The sequence below is a fragment of the Salvia hispanica genome, chromosome 2 (genome assembly GCF_029641045.1).
Source record: "Salvia hispanica isolate PSC_SH4W2 chromosome 2, Shi_PSC_v1, whole genome shotgun sequence".
NCBI lineage: Eukaryota > Viridiplantae > Streptophyta > Magnoliopsida > Lamiales > Lamiaceae > Salvia > Salvia hispanica.
The window spans coordinates 25,448,894-25,465,229 of NC_142693.1; the positions used below are offsets into that span (position 1 = coordinate 25,448,894).

General features: G+C 36.3%; 1 protein-coding gene and 1 pseudogene across 1 annotated transcript; both read right to left on the reverse strand.

Moving 5' to 3' along the window:
- Positions 1 to 1,271: 1,271 nt before the first annotated feature.
- LOC148931917 (zinc finger protein ZAT4-like) lies at positions 1,272 to 13,626 on the reverse strand (annotated as a pseudogene).
- LOC148931918 (uncharacterized) lies at positions 7,891 to 8,306 on the reverse strand. Its single transcript, XM_089063996.1, has 2 exons — positions 8,024 to 8,306; positions 7,891 to 7,910 (listed from the first exon to the last, which is right to left on the reverse strand). Exons 1-2 carry the CDS (start codon positions 8,304 to 8,306, stop codon positions 7,891 to 7,893), a joined length of 303 nt encoding a protein of 100 aa, XP_088920122.1.
- Positions 13,627 to 16,336: the final 2,710 nt, after the last annotated feature.

A 16,336-nucleotide genomic window follows, 5' to 3' on the forward strand; every position in this document is an offset into this window, starting at 1 on the left:
GGAGAGTATTTTGTACTCCCTCCGTCCATTAAAATTTGTCCCATTTTTCTATTTTCGTCCGTCCCCCAAAATTTATCCCATTTCACTTTTACATTTCCATTAATCCACGATAGTAGTAGGACCCACAATCCACTAACTTTTTCAACTCACTTTCCATTACATTTCTTAAAACTCGTGCACGGTCAAACCGGGACGAATTTTCATGGACGTATGGAGTAAAATTTTATAGTCATGGACTTTTGTAATATTGTGATTTTGAATAATGGACTTCTTGCATAGTTTTATATCATGAACTCTTGAGGTCAAAGACAAAGTTATAAGATATGTGATTGATTTTGTTATAAGTTCTTACCAACGAACGGAAGCAAACTGACTAGAGGAAAAAAATGACGCCGACGTATAACAAAGGAAGAGCTAGAAAAGATTACCAAAGAAGATGGAGGTTACTCATATATGGAGGCAGAAAGAAAAAGTTGAGATTAGAGAATATATAAGAGAAGGTGGAAGGGAATTCTTTAACCTAATTAAATTTATATTTGGGTTTCTAGCCTATAAAATTTGAATATAAATTCATGAACTTTTGATGTTTTTGATTTTTCCCCAATATTCAAAATCAAAATACATGTGGCAAATTAAAGCTCATGTGGCAATCAAAACTACACCAACATATATATATATCAACTAATAAAATACTACTCCCTCCATCCCACTTAAGATGACACGTTTTCCTTTTTAGTTTGTCCCAACTAAGATGACACATTTCCTTTTTTGGAAACTTTCTCTCTCCAATTAATACACTCAACCACATTTTCTCACCCCTATTAAAATATTCATCTTTCTTTCTCTCTCTATTTTAACACTTCCACCCACCTTTCTCTCTCCAATTAAACACATTAATCAATAACTCCTAAAATCCCGTGCCGGCTAAGGAATGCGTCATCTTAGCCGGGACGGAGGGAGTAATAAATTAGAATTCCACATCAGCCATCTCTTATGGACACCACACCCTTGCTACTCTTCCTTGTCGAGCTCTTCAAGAAGACTCTACCCCGCTGTCGTCGGGACAACGCCGGAGATGTTTGCATCTCCATCAGCCATCTCCTTGCGCAGATTGAAGCTTGCACCGCGTGAGTGCACGCTCCTCGGCAAGCTCCTTCTACGTCTGCCCCTCCACCTTCCAAAACCCCCACAATTGCAGTGCGCCATGAACGCGATCGCTGCCGACGCGCACTCCGACAGCATCTGTGTCTCCCTCTGATTTTCTTCGATTCCTACTCCTCGTCTCCTTCGTATCCCCTTCCAATCTTCTGCCACCATGTGTCTCTAGAAAGCATCATCAGGCAGTGCGCGACGTGCTCCTCCTGTAAGCCATATCTCAACTTTAATGATTTCGATAATGAAATCTATGTCTAGATTTGAATTAATTCAACCATAACATTTATACTATAAAGTGGAGACAAAATCACCAACCTCCATCCATGCTTTCTTCTTTTGGTGTAGAGGTTGAATCCACCAATTGATGTTCGTCCTATCCTTGACTGGATCCTCCATAATTGATGTTATCCCCTCTTTGACCTCAAGCCTTTAGTGATTCTTTTGATGGATAAAGAAACAAAATTTTAATGTATATAAAATTATATACCCAAATACCGTGAGCGTATACTAAAACATAATTGCCGTAAGGACATACATATTACATGCATGTTTTATTTTTTTGTATGTTAATGCTTTAGGATATTCCCACTTATATAGAAACTAACGTGGCTCTTCGCAAAAGATGCACCTTTTCATATAGCATAGAACTATAAGGGGCGTGTCTTTTAATTAAGGTAGTTAATATAACTACCTATTAACTACCTTTTCCTTATAATCATACGGCAATTATACTAAATATATGTATAAGTGTATTTTACACTCAGCACATTCAAATATATATGCGCACATACATATATACATATATAATAATCTTTTCATGTATATATACATACAAGCATGCATCCTTTCACATATATATATTCATTATGTTTAGAGGTAAGAGAAGAGGGTTATCAATACACCCGATTCTAATTCTTTAATCGAAACCGATCCATCACGGAATCGTCTTTAATATTAGAATCCTTATCATTTAATATAAACTTGATCCTTATAATTAAACCAATAGACACTTAGGTCATATAAGAATATAAAATATTCTTACATTCTCCCACTTGACCTTTGTGTCGTCTTGATAGTTTAATAACCATAATGCGCACTTTTATATCAAGTTCATAAATCCTTTAAATACCATATAAAATTTGAACTAATCGAATCATGGCGGTCACACATCATTAAGCGACATGATCCCTTCCATGTATCACAAATCAATTCTAATTTTATATTGTCCTTTCATTGAGATGATCCTTAATTATCAATTTATCATATGTTATCCAAAAACCATAATGTATACATACTATAATGATAACATATTTAATAAACAGAAACACAACTTTAATTGAATTCCAAGTGTCTGAAACCTTATTAGCACAATATAATTCGTATAGCAAGGCTTCCTCCATAATACCCAAATGATTTTCATGGCCAATAAACATTTGGGTGATAATCCTATATTTAACGGATCCGCTTCAATTATATTAGTCCTTATATGCTCAATGGACACTTTATGCTTCTGTACTTCTTCATTTACCGACAAATACTTCAACGTCATGCATATCACCTTTCAAGTATTTATCTTTTTTTTAGAAGAAGATTTCTGCGAAATTATCACAATAAAATCTCAGCGGCTTGGCTATAATGTTAACAGTTCCAAGTTCCAAGTTCCGAGATTAAATTTCGCAATCACTTTTCATCAAATTTGGCCTCAAAGCATGCCAAAATTCAACTTTCATAGTGGAAATAGCAATGACAAACTATTTTCCACTTTTCCATAATATTGCTCCCACGACTTAAAGGAACAAATAGCCAAACGTCAACTTCTAAGTCATCGGATCCCCTTTACATAAGCATGTGCTCTTTGGTGTACATACTAAATGACACATGAATAAATGATTAATCCACTTCGTATTTATTAACTATATACAATGATCCACCTTTGGGTGATCTCCCAGTATATAAATAATAAAATAATTGATCAATCAAACTCTTATGTCATTTATAGCATCTCTATAATCATGATCAATTAATCAACATTTATCATTTTCAATAAAGAAATGCAATATAACAAGACCACTTTGGTGATAAACGAGTTATATATTATTTAAATATTGAAATCTTTAATGGGTAGATTATCCTAATATTGTTTTAACATTTCATAAAACAATTACCCAACACACAAGCGGAAGCATATTAATCAAAATCGAAAATTCCAAGACCATTCAAATTTCAATTTTGAAATCACAAAAATGGTGAATTAACCGAATCTAGATTGACTCTGATACCAACTGTAAGCCATAACTCAACTTTAATGATTTCGATAATGAAATCTATGTCTAGATTTGAATTAATTCAACCATAACATTTATACTATAAAGTGGAGACAAAATCAACAACCTCCATCCATGCTTTCTTCTTTTGGTATAGAGGTTGAATCCACCAATTGATGTGTTGGTTTTGCAGCGGAAATCTATTTAGTTTGATTGAAAGATTTACATCTAAACATGCTTTTTCAGATTGTAAACTAGAAACATGTTCATAAGCATATAATCACAGATCATACTGAATATATGCAATTAATAACAACATACCGTAGGAATTCAAGAGTTGAATTCACACTCCTTCCTTCAATTGATCTCTACCACGGATCTTCTGATCTGTTCCCTTTTAACTCTAATTTGACCTTTGTGTGGGCAAAGCTCGTCAAATCCTCAAAAGCTGGAGAAGAATTGAAGAACCCTAAATACCGAAAATTCACTCTCTCTCACAGACTGCAGAGAACGAAAAATATCGGTAGAATTATCATCTGTCTTCTCTTCTTCTCCCTTTTATATTAAGTTAATTATTTTGGGCCAGACCAGGGATCTGTGGAGGATTGGATTGGGCCACAGTTTAGGCTTTCACCAATTAAATTAAAACTAATTTAATTCAAGCCCAAACTTAAATATTATTATCATCCACTATAGATATAATATTGACTGCCCGTCCAAACCGAAATTACGAGTATTCCGGGACTTCCTCTTTAATTAAATCATTTCCCGTGTTAAAGATATAAATATCCATTAATTAATATCAAGTCTGCTATCTGACTTTTATTAATTAATTTTTTTTTCCAAGAGTGGTCTAGTTCAGAAACATTATTTATTATTCATGGAATAAATTCCAACTGGCCAGTTTTCTGAATAATAAAACCTTTTTCTAAACACCTCTTGAGGATATTATCAGACTGGCCTCTCCCAGCACACGATTCATTGCAATAACAATACTAGCACCACTCAGACATTAACGATCACTACCCAATCTATCAGGATTCTTGGGCAACGAAATACCCTCACCATTTGATAAGTCAAAGTCGTTTTCAATTAATATCGCATGCTCAATGTTATGTCAACAATGATTAAGAAATGACAATCACCGAGACCTCGTCTTTCAGTAAATAGCCAAAAAAGACTTATCTCACTGTTTGATCCTTTCAGTGCTATACCACACCAACTTCGTTCATTTCCTTTGGTAAGGAAATTTTCGGACTGACGTCGCAACCTTTCACGATAGGTAGTCAAAGTCTATCTAGGTTGTGAAACATTTTTCTTACTTCAAGAACCGACAAGTTACCTACTGTGAACGCCGCTCACAACTCGTCTACTGTGCAGAAGACTTAGACTCATTTTGCTTAAACTATGTATTTAAATGGAAAACATATTTCAACATCTCATAAATACATAAGTAACCCATAAGCAAAACACATTGTAACAAAATATTCTTTCTCATTAAATGGTAAAAATGGATAGAAGAGTTATTACATATACAAGCATACGAAAGATGCTTTTCCAGTATACTAAACTCTAACAATCTCCCACTTATACTCAAAAACAGCTTTCGAGTATACCAAAACTGCAAAATCCTCCCACTTATACTGAAAGCGGGTCTAGGTCAATCGAACACCTAATCCTTTCACGTGACGTTCAAACGTCCTGGCTGGAAGTGCCTTTGTGAATGGATCTGCCATGTTGTTTTCTGATGCGATCTTGACCACTTCAATGTCTCCTCTCCGCACTATATCACGAATGATGTGATATTTCCTCTCTATGTGTTTGCTTGCCTTGTGGGCACGTGGTTCCCTTGAGTTTGCCATAGCACCAGAGTTGTCACAATAAACAGTGATGCTCTTGGGCATACTCGGAATCACATTCAAATCAATAAGAAAGTTTCTGAACCATACTGCTTCCTTTGCGGCTTCTGATGCTGCCACATATTCAGCTTCCATGGTAGAGTCCGCGATGCATTTCTGCTTCACACTCTTCCAAATTACGGCTCCACCTCCTAAAGTAAACACATATCCAGAGGTTGATTTCCTCGAATCAGTGTAACCTAAAGGATACATCTCGGATGCCTGGTAAACTAGAGAATACTCCTTAGTTCTTCTCAGATACTTGAGTATTTTCTTTACCGCAATCCAGTGTCCTTGACCAGGGTGATTCCATGGCTAAAAGGTAGAAAACCTTTCTTGGAATCTTGCATGCTAAAACGCTTAACTATCGTATCAATGTAAGATTCTTGAGATAGGCACAACATCCTTTTCTGGCGGTTCCTTAGAACTTTAATGCCTAGGATGTGTCCAGCTTCTCCCATATCTTTCATCTCAAATTGAGTTGATAGCCAATCTCTCACGTCTGACAACATTTTCTTACTGTTTCCAATCAACAGTATGTCATCTACGTAGAGTACCATAAACACTACATTCTTACCTTCAACTTTCTTGTACACGCAGCTCTCATCTGGGCACTGCTCAAAGCCAAAAGACTTAACAGTTTGGTCAAAACACATGTTCCATGATCGAGATGCTTGCTTGAGGCCATAAATGGCCTTCTTAAGCTTCCACACCATGTGTTCTTTGCCCTTGACTACATATCCCTCGGGTTGTTCCATGTAGATGGTCTCCTCAAGACTTCCATTTAGGAAACCTGTCTTGACGTCCATCTGCCATACCTCCCAATCCATGTAGGCTGCAATAGACAAAAGAATTCGGATTGACTTGAGCATAGCTACTGGCGAAAAGGTCTCATCGTAATCGATACCTTCTCTCTGGGTATAACCCTTAGCTACTAGTCTTGCTTTGAAGACTTTAACTCGTCCGTTAGGTCCTCGTTTACGTTTGTAAATCCATTTGCTCCCAATGGCAGTACAACCTTTAGGTAGGACTAACAAATCATAAACGTCTTTGTCTATCATTGATTGTAGTTCAGAATCCATTCCTTCTTTCCAGGAATGACTATCTGAATCTGCCATCGCCTCTTTGAAGTTCCATGGGTCTAATACATTGCCGTCCGGGTCTAAGTCAGATGACTCACCCAAACCAATGTACCTTTCTGGTTCACGAGGAATCCTCCCACTACGACGAGGCTCTACAATTTGTGGTACAGAAGTTGATATCACAGGTATAGATTGTACTTGTGTTATTGGATCTTTGCTTGTGGAAACTGAAGTATCTCTTAGTTCCTCAAGAGCTACTTAACTGCTGGGCTTATGATTCATCACATAGTCTTCTTATAAGAACTTAGCATTTGTGCTAACAAATACCTTCTTATCTCGTAGACTATAGAATTCATAGCCTTTCGTTCCACTGGGATACCCTACAAACAAATATACCTCAGTACGAGACTCCAACTTCGTTGGATCTTTCTCCAACACGTGTGCTGGACAACCCCACACTCTGAGATGTCTTAGACTAGATTTTCGTCCAGTCCACAACTCATGTGGTGTTGTAGGTACTGATTTGGATGGTAAGTTGTTCAAGGTATAGCTTGCTGTGAGCAATGCGTGTCCCCAGAACGAAATAGGTAACTTAGCATAACTCATCATCGATCGAACCATTTCTAAGAGGGTTCTATTCCTTCGTTCAGCTACGCCGTTCTGCTGGGGTGTGCCAGGCGCAGTCAATTGGGATTCAATTCCCGCCTCTGATAAGTAGTCCAAGAACTCACTACTGAGGTACTCTCCTCCACGGTCAGACCGTAGAGACTTGATTGTCTTACCATGTCGCGTCTCCACAAGTGCCCTGAATTCTTTGAACTTTCAAAAGATTCTGACTTGTGACGCATCAAATAGACATATCCAACTTTCGAGTAGTCATCAATGAAGGTGATGAAATACTGAAAGCCGCCTCTAGCTTGAGTATTCATTGGTCCACACACATCAGAATGAACGAGCTCAAGTACTTCCTTGGCCCTATTACCCTTGACCTTAAATGGTCTCTTAGTCATCTTGCCTTCCAAACATGATTCACAAGTTGTATAAGGTTCTATTTCTAGATCCTTAAGTAGACCTTGGTCTATCAACGCTTGAATCCTAGTAGGGTTAGCATGACCAAGTCTAAGGTGCCATAAGTACGTTTCGTTCATTGAAACAGAAGGAGATTTTCTTTTTCGAGAAACTTTCGATGTTGAGTTAGATTCAGTTTTATGTTGCATATACTGTGTAGACATTATAGTGTAAAGATTGTTTTCCATGATACCACGACAGATATAAGAACCACATTTCTTGATAATGCATGAATCATCAAATGAAATCGAATATCCATCAGAAACAAGTTTAGAAACTGAAATTAAATTTCTTCTAAACGAAGGTATCAACAAAACATTGTTCAACACTAAAATTCTATCACTAGAAAAACGTAAATAAACGTCTCCCACTGCAACAGCTGCCACTCTCGTAGCATCGCCCAGCTGGATTTCGATCTCCGCTTCATTCAACTGCCTTGTTACCTGCATAATATCAGGATCAAAGCAAACATGATCAGTAGTTCCAGTATCAACCACCCATTGCTGAGTAGATACAATTGCTAAACATGATTCTACAACGAAAGCTTGGTGCATACCTGAGCCATTGCCCTTTTTAGGACAATCCGGCTTCCAATGCCCCTTTTCGCCGCATTTGAAGCACTTGCCGCTTTGCTTCTTGTTCGTGTTCACCCGTTTCTTTTTGCCCTTAGCTATCTTAGGTGCTACAACACTCTGGACTTTCTTCTTCCCCTTACCTGGCTTAGAGCCTGAGGAAAACGGCCTAGAACTCATCATAGCAGCCTTTGTCTGGACCATAAGATCCTCCGCTGACTGCAACTCAGTCAACAGTTCAGCTAGGGTGTAAGCTCTCTTGTTCATCTCGAAATTGAGCTTGAACTGCTGATAGCTAGCTGGCAAACTCTGAAGGATTATAGTTACTTAGGACTTGGGGTCAATGGTCCCTCCCAAAACCTCAATTTGATTGAGGTGGCTCATCATCTCGAGGACATGGTCCCTCACAGGTGTGCCCTCCTTCATAACCTTAGTCATGATGCTCCGAAAGGCTAAAGACTTAGCCGCTCGATTCTGAGTACCAAAAAGGTTATTAAGATTGTTCATAATCTCAGTAGCAGTGTTCATGCCTTGGTGCTGATGTTGAAGTACTGTTGACATAGAAGCCAACATGTAGCACTTCGCCATCTCATTGGCTTTACACCACTTCCTGTATGTTTCTTTCACTGTTGCAGAAGCATTTGCAGCAGGTACGGGTGGACATTCAGTAGTGAGCACATATTTGTACTCTTCGGCAGTGAGAACGATATCCAAGTTTTGTTTCCATGCAATATAGTTATGACCTTCGAGTTTGTGTTCTTTAAGAATAGCGGAAAGAGGATTGAACGACATCTTGTTTGGATTTAGCTGAGAAAAAGAATAGCTTATTGTTACAAACTATGTAAGATTCTAAAGAGTAAAAACCATTAAAACCGTTTAGATTCTCACAACAGTCAAATAGAATTAAGTACGCCTCTAGGGAGGTCAGGTAAAAAATTCATATTTAACAAAATTTTGGTCACAACATCGACGAATAGTCCAGAGACCACTAAGGTGGCATGGCCGCCAAACGTTGCCTAAGCTTGTACCATTGAATATTCACACCAAGAATTTCATTTCCGTATTGATACTCCTTCTAAGGAAGGTCGCACGCCACAAACAAAATTCTACAGTTATCTCACAAGTCAATTTAATCTTCTGAACTTTGCAATTTCTTAGGATTAAAGCTCCCACTAAGGTGGGTCGCGATAATATTGGAAATCACGCCTAGATAAAATTGAACTTAAAATTGAGAAGTCTAACCAATGAACTTGCTGTTTCTTAAGATTAAGGCTCCCACTAAGGTGAGTCGCGTTAATATTGGAAACCGCTTCATACATAGAGCAATTCTTTGGAGACCATATACGACAGAGATCGTAATTATTGCTTAGTTATTTTAAGATATGGTTTTCTTTTAATTATCACTTAAGTGAATTAGGCAGAAAGTTCACTTATATTAATTTCAAATTAATAGATAGTTCTATTAAATCCATGAAATTAAACTAAGATAATTAAATAATTTGATTAATTAATAATTAAATAAATAATCAAATATTTTCTTTAATTAATATTAATTGATTATTATTAAATAATAATAATATTAATTATAATACTTATCTTTTTCGATTAGGTTTAGGAAATCTAGATATAATAGGATTTAGTTGAAAAATACTTATCCAAATCATCTTAAGATATATTCTAGATAAATAGACTTTATCAATATCTTATAGATAAGGATTATAATTCAAACCTAACTATATCATGATAAGTATATATTATGGAAATAATCTACATTAAATTCCAATTTATTTATTCCATAAAAATGGAATCCTAGATTTAATAGGATTTATTTGAACAACTAAATCTAAACTAACTAGGATATATCTAGATATAATCTATCAAAATCCCAAAAGATATTGATTAAATTTCAAACCTATTTAAATCTTAATAAATTTATTTAATGATATTCCATATAATAATTAATTTTAGTTTTAGTTACATAGCATTTCACCGATTACAATATTTGAAATCAATGCTAATTAAAATTGCCAAAACTAATTTCCTACTACTACCAAGACATGGAGTTCTCAATAGTTTAGTGATATCCACGTGAGCATATATTTGTTCACAAATTGAAAAACATGGACTCATATTATTCAAAACAATCATTCCACACTTCTCGTAATTATATCAAGTAATAGTCAGTTTCAAATTCACGCATAATAGTTTATGAAAAAGAGCAATTCAGTTCAGAAAAACACGCATTAGCACAACACACGTAATCAGTTCACTAAAACGTGATTTGTTCACAAAATCTGCCGGAAATTGCGGCAACAAAGCAGCTGACTTCGTCGCTGGCTGCAACTGCTCGACGGTCAGTCGTTAGGCGCTGCTCTCAGCCGTGTTAACACCGCCAGCAGGAGCCTGGTTCTGACCTCGAAATTGATCGCCGATCAGGCAGACCTGATGCTGCTCTCGCCCGAGTAGACTCGGTCAGCAGCCTCCATCTACCTGACGACTCCGTTGTATGCCGCATCAAGCTGCTCTTGGTCATAAAACATTCAACCAGCAGCTGTCTCCGTCAGATTCAGATCATGGGAATCGCCGGCGCTGCTCTCGGCGTTAAGAACAGCCAGCAACGCCCCTCGTCTCCCACTGATCTCACCTCCTCGTCAACCAGCAAGCCCCGTAACATGATCAAAAATTTATCGACCATCAGTGCCTGCTTCCTGTCGACAAATGGCGTGTGATCCGGAGCTGCCCTCGGCTTTCAACCGGCAGCTCCCACTGAATTTTCATGACATGGTGTCTGCTCTCAACCATTAAAGGCTAGCGTCACCATTTTATTCAAAGTGTGCGTGATTAATTGATCATCTAGGTCATGGAAAGCAAGTCACGACCTTGATCAATGCGATAACCGATCGTCTCGCCATAGGGCACGATCAAATCGACTTCTTTTTGAAAGTTCTAGATTCAACGAATAATTAATTGAACACTAAAACATGCATCGAAAACTATAAACATGTTATTCATACAACCAAAGCACGTAGTAAATCAAACAATCAGAGCCTAAAAACAGGCTCTGATACCAATTGTTGGTTTTGCAGCGGAAATCTATTTAGTTTGATTGAAAGATTTACATCTAAACATGCTTTTTCAGATTGTAAACTAGAAACATGTTCATAAGCATATAATCACAGATCATACTGAATATATGCAATTAATAACAACATACCGTAGGAATTCAAGAGTTGAATTCACACTCCTTCTTCAATTGATCTCTACCACGGATCTTCTGATCTGTTCCCTTTTAACTCGAATTTGACCTTTGTGTGGGCAAAGCTCGTCAAATCCTCAAAAGCTGGAGAAGAATTGAAGAATCCTAAATACTGAAAATTCACTCTCTCTCACAGACTGCAGAGAACGAAAAATATCGGTAGAATTATCATCTGTCTTCTCTTCTTCTCCCTTTTATATTAAGTTAATTATTTTGGGCCAGACCAGGGATCTGTGGAGGATTGGATTGGGCCACAGTTTAGGCTTTCACCAATTAAATTAAAACTAATTTAATTCAAGCCCAAACTTAAATATTATTATCATCCACTATAGATATAATATTGACTGCCCGTCCAAACCGAAATTACGAGTATTCCGGGACTTCCTCTTTAATTAAATCATTTCCCGTGTTAAAGATATAAATATCCATTAATTAATATCAAGTCTGCTATCTGACTTTTATTAATTAATTTTTTTTTCCAAGAGTGGTCTAGTTCAGAAACATTATTTATTATTCATGGAATAAATTCCAACTGGCCAGTTTTCTGAATAATAAAACCTTTTTCTAAACACCTCTTGAGGATATTATCAGACTGGCCTCTCCCAGCACACGATTCATTGCAATAACAATACTAGCACCACTCAGACATTAACGATCACTACCCAATCTATCAGGATTCTTGGGCAACGAAATACCCTCACCATTTGATAAGTCAAAGTCGTTTTCAATTAATATCGTATGCTCAATGTTATGTCAACAATGATTAAGAAATGACAATCACCGAGACCTCGTCTTTCAGTAAATAGCCAAGAAAGACTTATCTCACTGTTTGATCCTTTCAGTGCTATACCACACCAACGTCGTTCATTTCCTTTGGTAAGGAAATTTTCGGACTGACGTCGCAACCTTTCACGATAGGTAGTCAAAGTCTATCTAGGTTGTGAAACATTTTTCTTACTTCAAGAACCGACAAGTTACCTACTGTGAACGCCGCTCACAACTCGTCTACTGTGCAGAAGACTTAGACTCATTTTGCTTAAACTATGTATTTAAATGGAAAACATATTTCAACATCTCATAAATACATAAGTAACCCATAAGCAAAACACATTGTAACAAAATATTCTTTCTCATTAAATGGTAAAAATGGATAGAAGAGTTATTACATATACAAGCATACGAAAGATGCTTTTCCAGTATACTAAACTCTAACATGATGTTCGTCCTACCCTTGACTGGATCCTCCATAATTGATGTTATCCCCTCTTTGACCTCAAGCCTTTAGTGATTCTTTTGATGGATAAAGAATCAAAACTTTAATTCATATAAAATTATATACCCAAATACCGTGAGCGTATACTACAACATAATTGCCGTAAGGACATACATATTACATGCATGTTTTATTTTTTTGTATGTTAATGCTTTAGGATATTCCCACTTATATAGAAACTAGCGTGGCTCTTCGCAAAAGATGCACCTTTTCATATAGCATAGAACTATAAGAGGCGTGTCTTTTAATTAAGGTAGTTAATATAACTACCTATTAACTACCTTTTCCTTATAATCATACGGCAATTATACTAAATATATGTATTAGTGTATTTTACACTCAGCACATTCAAATATATATGCGCACATACATATATACATATATAATAATCTTTTCATGTATATATACATACAAGCATGCATCCTTTCACATATATATATATATATATATATATTCATTATATTTAGAGGTAAGAGAAGAGGGTTATCAATACACCCGATTCTAATTCTTTAATCGAAACCGATCCATTACGGAATCGTCTTTAATATTAGAATCCTTATCATTTAATATAAACTTGATCCTTATAATTAAACCAATAGACACTTAGGTCATATAAGAATATAAATATTCTTACACCTCCGGCATCGTATCGGAGATCGAGCTCAACGGCAACGACTGCTCCAAATCGAAATCAGATGCTCTCGATTCCTTCACGCGCTTCGACCTCCTCCAGATTTTCGACGACTCCGTCTCGCTCTCGCCGTCCAGCACCACGAAATCGCCACGATCCGCCGCGATTGCAGCGTTTTTACGCTTACCTCTCAGCACGTAGCTCGACATTAGCCCTTTCTCGCTCTCCTCTTCCTCCGATGAGGAAAACGAAGACGGAGCCGACGGAGACGACGAAGATTGGAAATCATGCTCGATTTCTCCACTACCTGCTCCAAATCCTTCCCCTCTGCGTAAAACTTCATCATGTGAGATCTCATGTGTCCGCCTAGAGCTCTCCCGTTCGCGAAGCTTCTGTAACAGAGCTTTCATCTGTGCTTCTTATCCATCACAGAAGAATTCCATCGGAATTCTTCTGTCACGCAGTGAGCGTGTTTGTGTGTGTTAATGGAGTTGGGATAGTTTTGCTTTTGCTCTGTGAAATTTCAAGTACAGAGAGTGTGGAAGCTAAAAAGAGTAGGTGACAAGCATTCTTCCACCCAGGGAAATCTCCGGCGTTATCCCGACGGCGGCGTGCAGAGCCTTCACAAAGAGCTCGACAAGAAAGAGCAGGGAGGGTGAATGATGGCTGATGTGGAATTCAAATTTATTATTTTATTAGTTAATATAAATATGTTGGTATAGTTTTGATTGCCACGTGAGCTTTAATTTGCCATATGGATTTTGATTTTGGATATTGGGTAAAAATCAAAAACATTAAAAGTTTATGTATTTATATTTAAATTTTAAAATTCAGGGGAAAAATAAGAAAAAGTTCAAAGTTCATGTATTTATAGGCTAAAAACCCTTTATATTTTTCATTGTTTCTTGATTTGATTAATGGTCGATTGTTGATTGATTCTTAAGTGATGGAATCATAGAACACTAATTGAGTTTAGCACGAAAAGTTTACAATCATTTATGATATTTTAATTTTCACTATCAATAATATTGATATCATTTGGGTAATTATACCATGCCAATTGGAAGATTTAGATTATTCCACTATCAAGATTATCAAATATTGGATGTATATTAAAATATTATTATATTATATGAAATTGGTATTTTTTTTTTCTTTCAATCAACATACTATAGTGAGGAATGCCTTTTCTTTTGGGTAATTTATTGGAATTGGTGAGATGTGTAATTATTTTAAACATAAATAGAGAGTATAAATTTTTCATTACTAAAATAATGAACAACCAAATTCACTTATGAAAAGCTATTTAAAATTTTCGAAATTACTGAAATTATGATCATAATCAGTTATAGGATTGTTTCCTAATTAAAGGAATTGATCAATAATTAATGAGATTATTAATATGAATTTAAAACGCAAACTTTGTAATTTATTGAATAAATTATACAGCCAATATATAAACTAATGATAAAATGTCGTGGGTTAATGCAATTGAAAAAATATACCCTAAGTAAGTGGATGTAGAATATTTTTTTTATAATTTTATAAAATTAATTCACAAAATCAAATAAGTATTGAAAAAATATAAATTAGATCATGCATCGTGTGATACTAGTCTTATAAAAACTCAAAATTGGCACACACAAAATCAAATTGTTCGATCTAAATAAAATTAGATATGATGTACTACAAAAACATTATCATATGATTAATGATAGAAGTTTGGATCAAACAAAAAGAAACACACGTTGCTTAAACAAAAGTTCATACCAACATTGTGCTAATCAAACACAAGCCAAATTACACAATAAACCTTTACTGATGATATCTCCTAAGCCCATTCCTCCTCTCCTCTCTTCTTCTTCTTACTCTTCTTTCATATCTTTTTCTCCTTCCTCTCTCATAGAATATCTTGTCAGCTATCTCTTCTATCCACTCAAAGTATCTTTCCCTCCACCTTATGCAACATAACAATGTTAATGCACCTGCTTCCGAATCCCACAACATAACCACAAGCAGAAAACACATATTCCCACTCAATCTCCTCCACTTTTGGTTCCGAATCATCTGATGGCGATGGACCGTGTGGACGACGGTTGGTGAAACTTCCGTTAATTGGGAATCCATATAACCCCATATTTCCTTTAAATGAATGTGCTGAAAACGTTTGAAAGTGGCTACTGGTTGGGATCAGTCCAGTGAGATGATTGTAAGACACATTCAAGAATGATAGAATCATAGAAAATCGTGTTTTGTGAGCTCATCTGGTATTCTCAGGCTCATTGTCAGCACTTATAGGAGATGTATCAGGGTAAGACAGGGGAACTCATCCTCATTAAAGACTACATTCCTACTTATTATGACCCTAAAACCTGGTTCACTTCTATTCCAAATCCTATAACCCTTAACACCATCTAGATATCCAAGAAATACCCCTTTCTTGGACCTAGGATCCAGCTTATCAGTTTTAGAGTGAATAAAAGCACTGCACCCAAAAACTTTTAAATGAGATAAAGAAATTTTTTCCTCCCAGTGAATATAGACCAGGACATTTACCCTTTAAAGGGACTGGTGGTGACCTATTCACCAGGTATGCAGAAGTCAGAAGGGCTTCACCCCAAATTTTTTTTGAAAGAACACTTTTAGACAAAAGACACCTAAATTTTTCCAAAAGGGTTCTGTTCATCCTTTCAACAACTCCATTTTGCCTAGGGGTACAAGGAGTAGTCTTGCGTCTTTTAATGGTTTACAAAACTTGGAGCACAAAACATCCATCTGGGAATTACAAAACTCAAGACCATTATCTGCTCTAATCACTTTAATGGTTTTTCCAGTTTGATTTTCAATAAGATTTTTCCATGTCAAAAACTTTTCAAAGACTTCAGACTTATTTTTCATTAAAAAACACCAAACTTTTTTGAAAAAATCATCAATAGACAGAAAATACACAGACCCTGAATGAGAAGAAACAGAGGCTGGACCCCACATATCCATGTGGAGGTACTCAATAACATTCTGACTGACATTATCAGTCATGGGTGTAGGGAAGGTAACTCTGTGTTGTTTGCCCAAAATACAAGTGTCACAAAAGGGAATGCTATTTTGAAAATCATTTTCGAACAACAACTAATTTTTCT

What these genes read in the sequence shown, in the direction of transcription:
- LOC148931918 (XM_089063996.1), bottom strand. Translation starts at nt 8,306, where the DNA reads ATGAACAAGAGAGCTTACACCCTAGCTGAACTGTTGACTGAGTTGCAG. An exon ending in TAAAAAGGGCAATGGCTCAG is followed by an intron (nt 7,911 to 8,023) that starts GTATGCACCAAG and finishes GATATTATGCAG; the next exon opens with GTAACAAGGCAGTTGAATGA.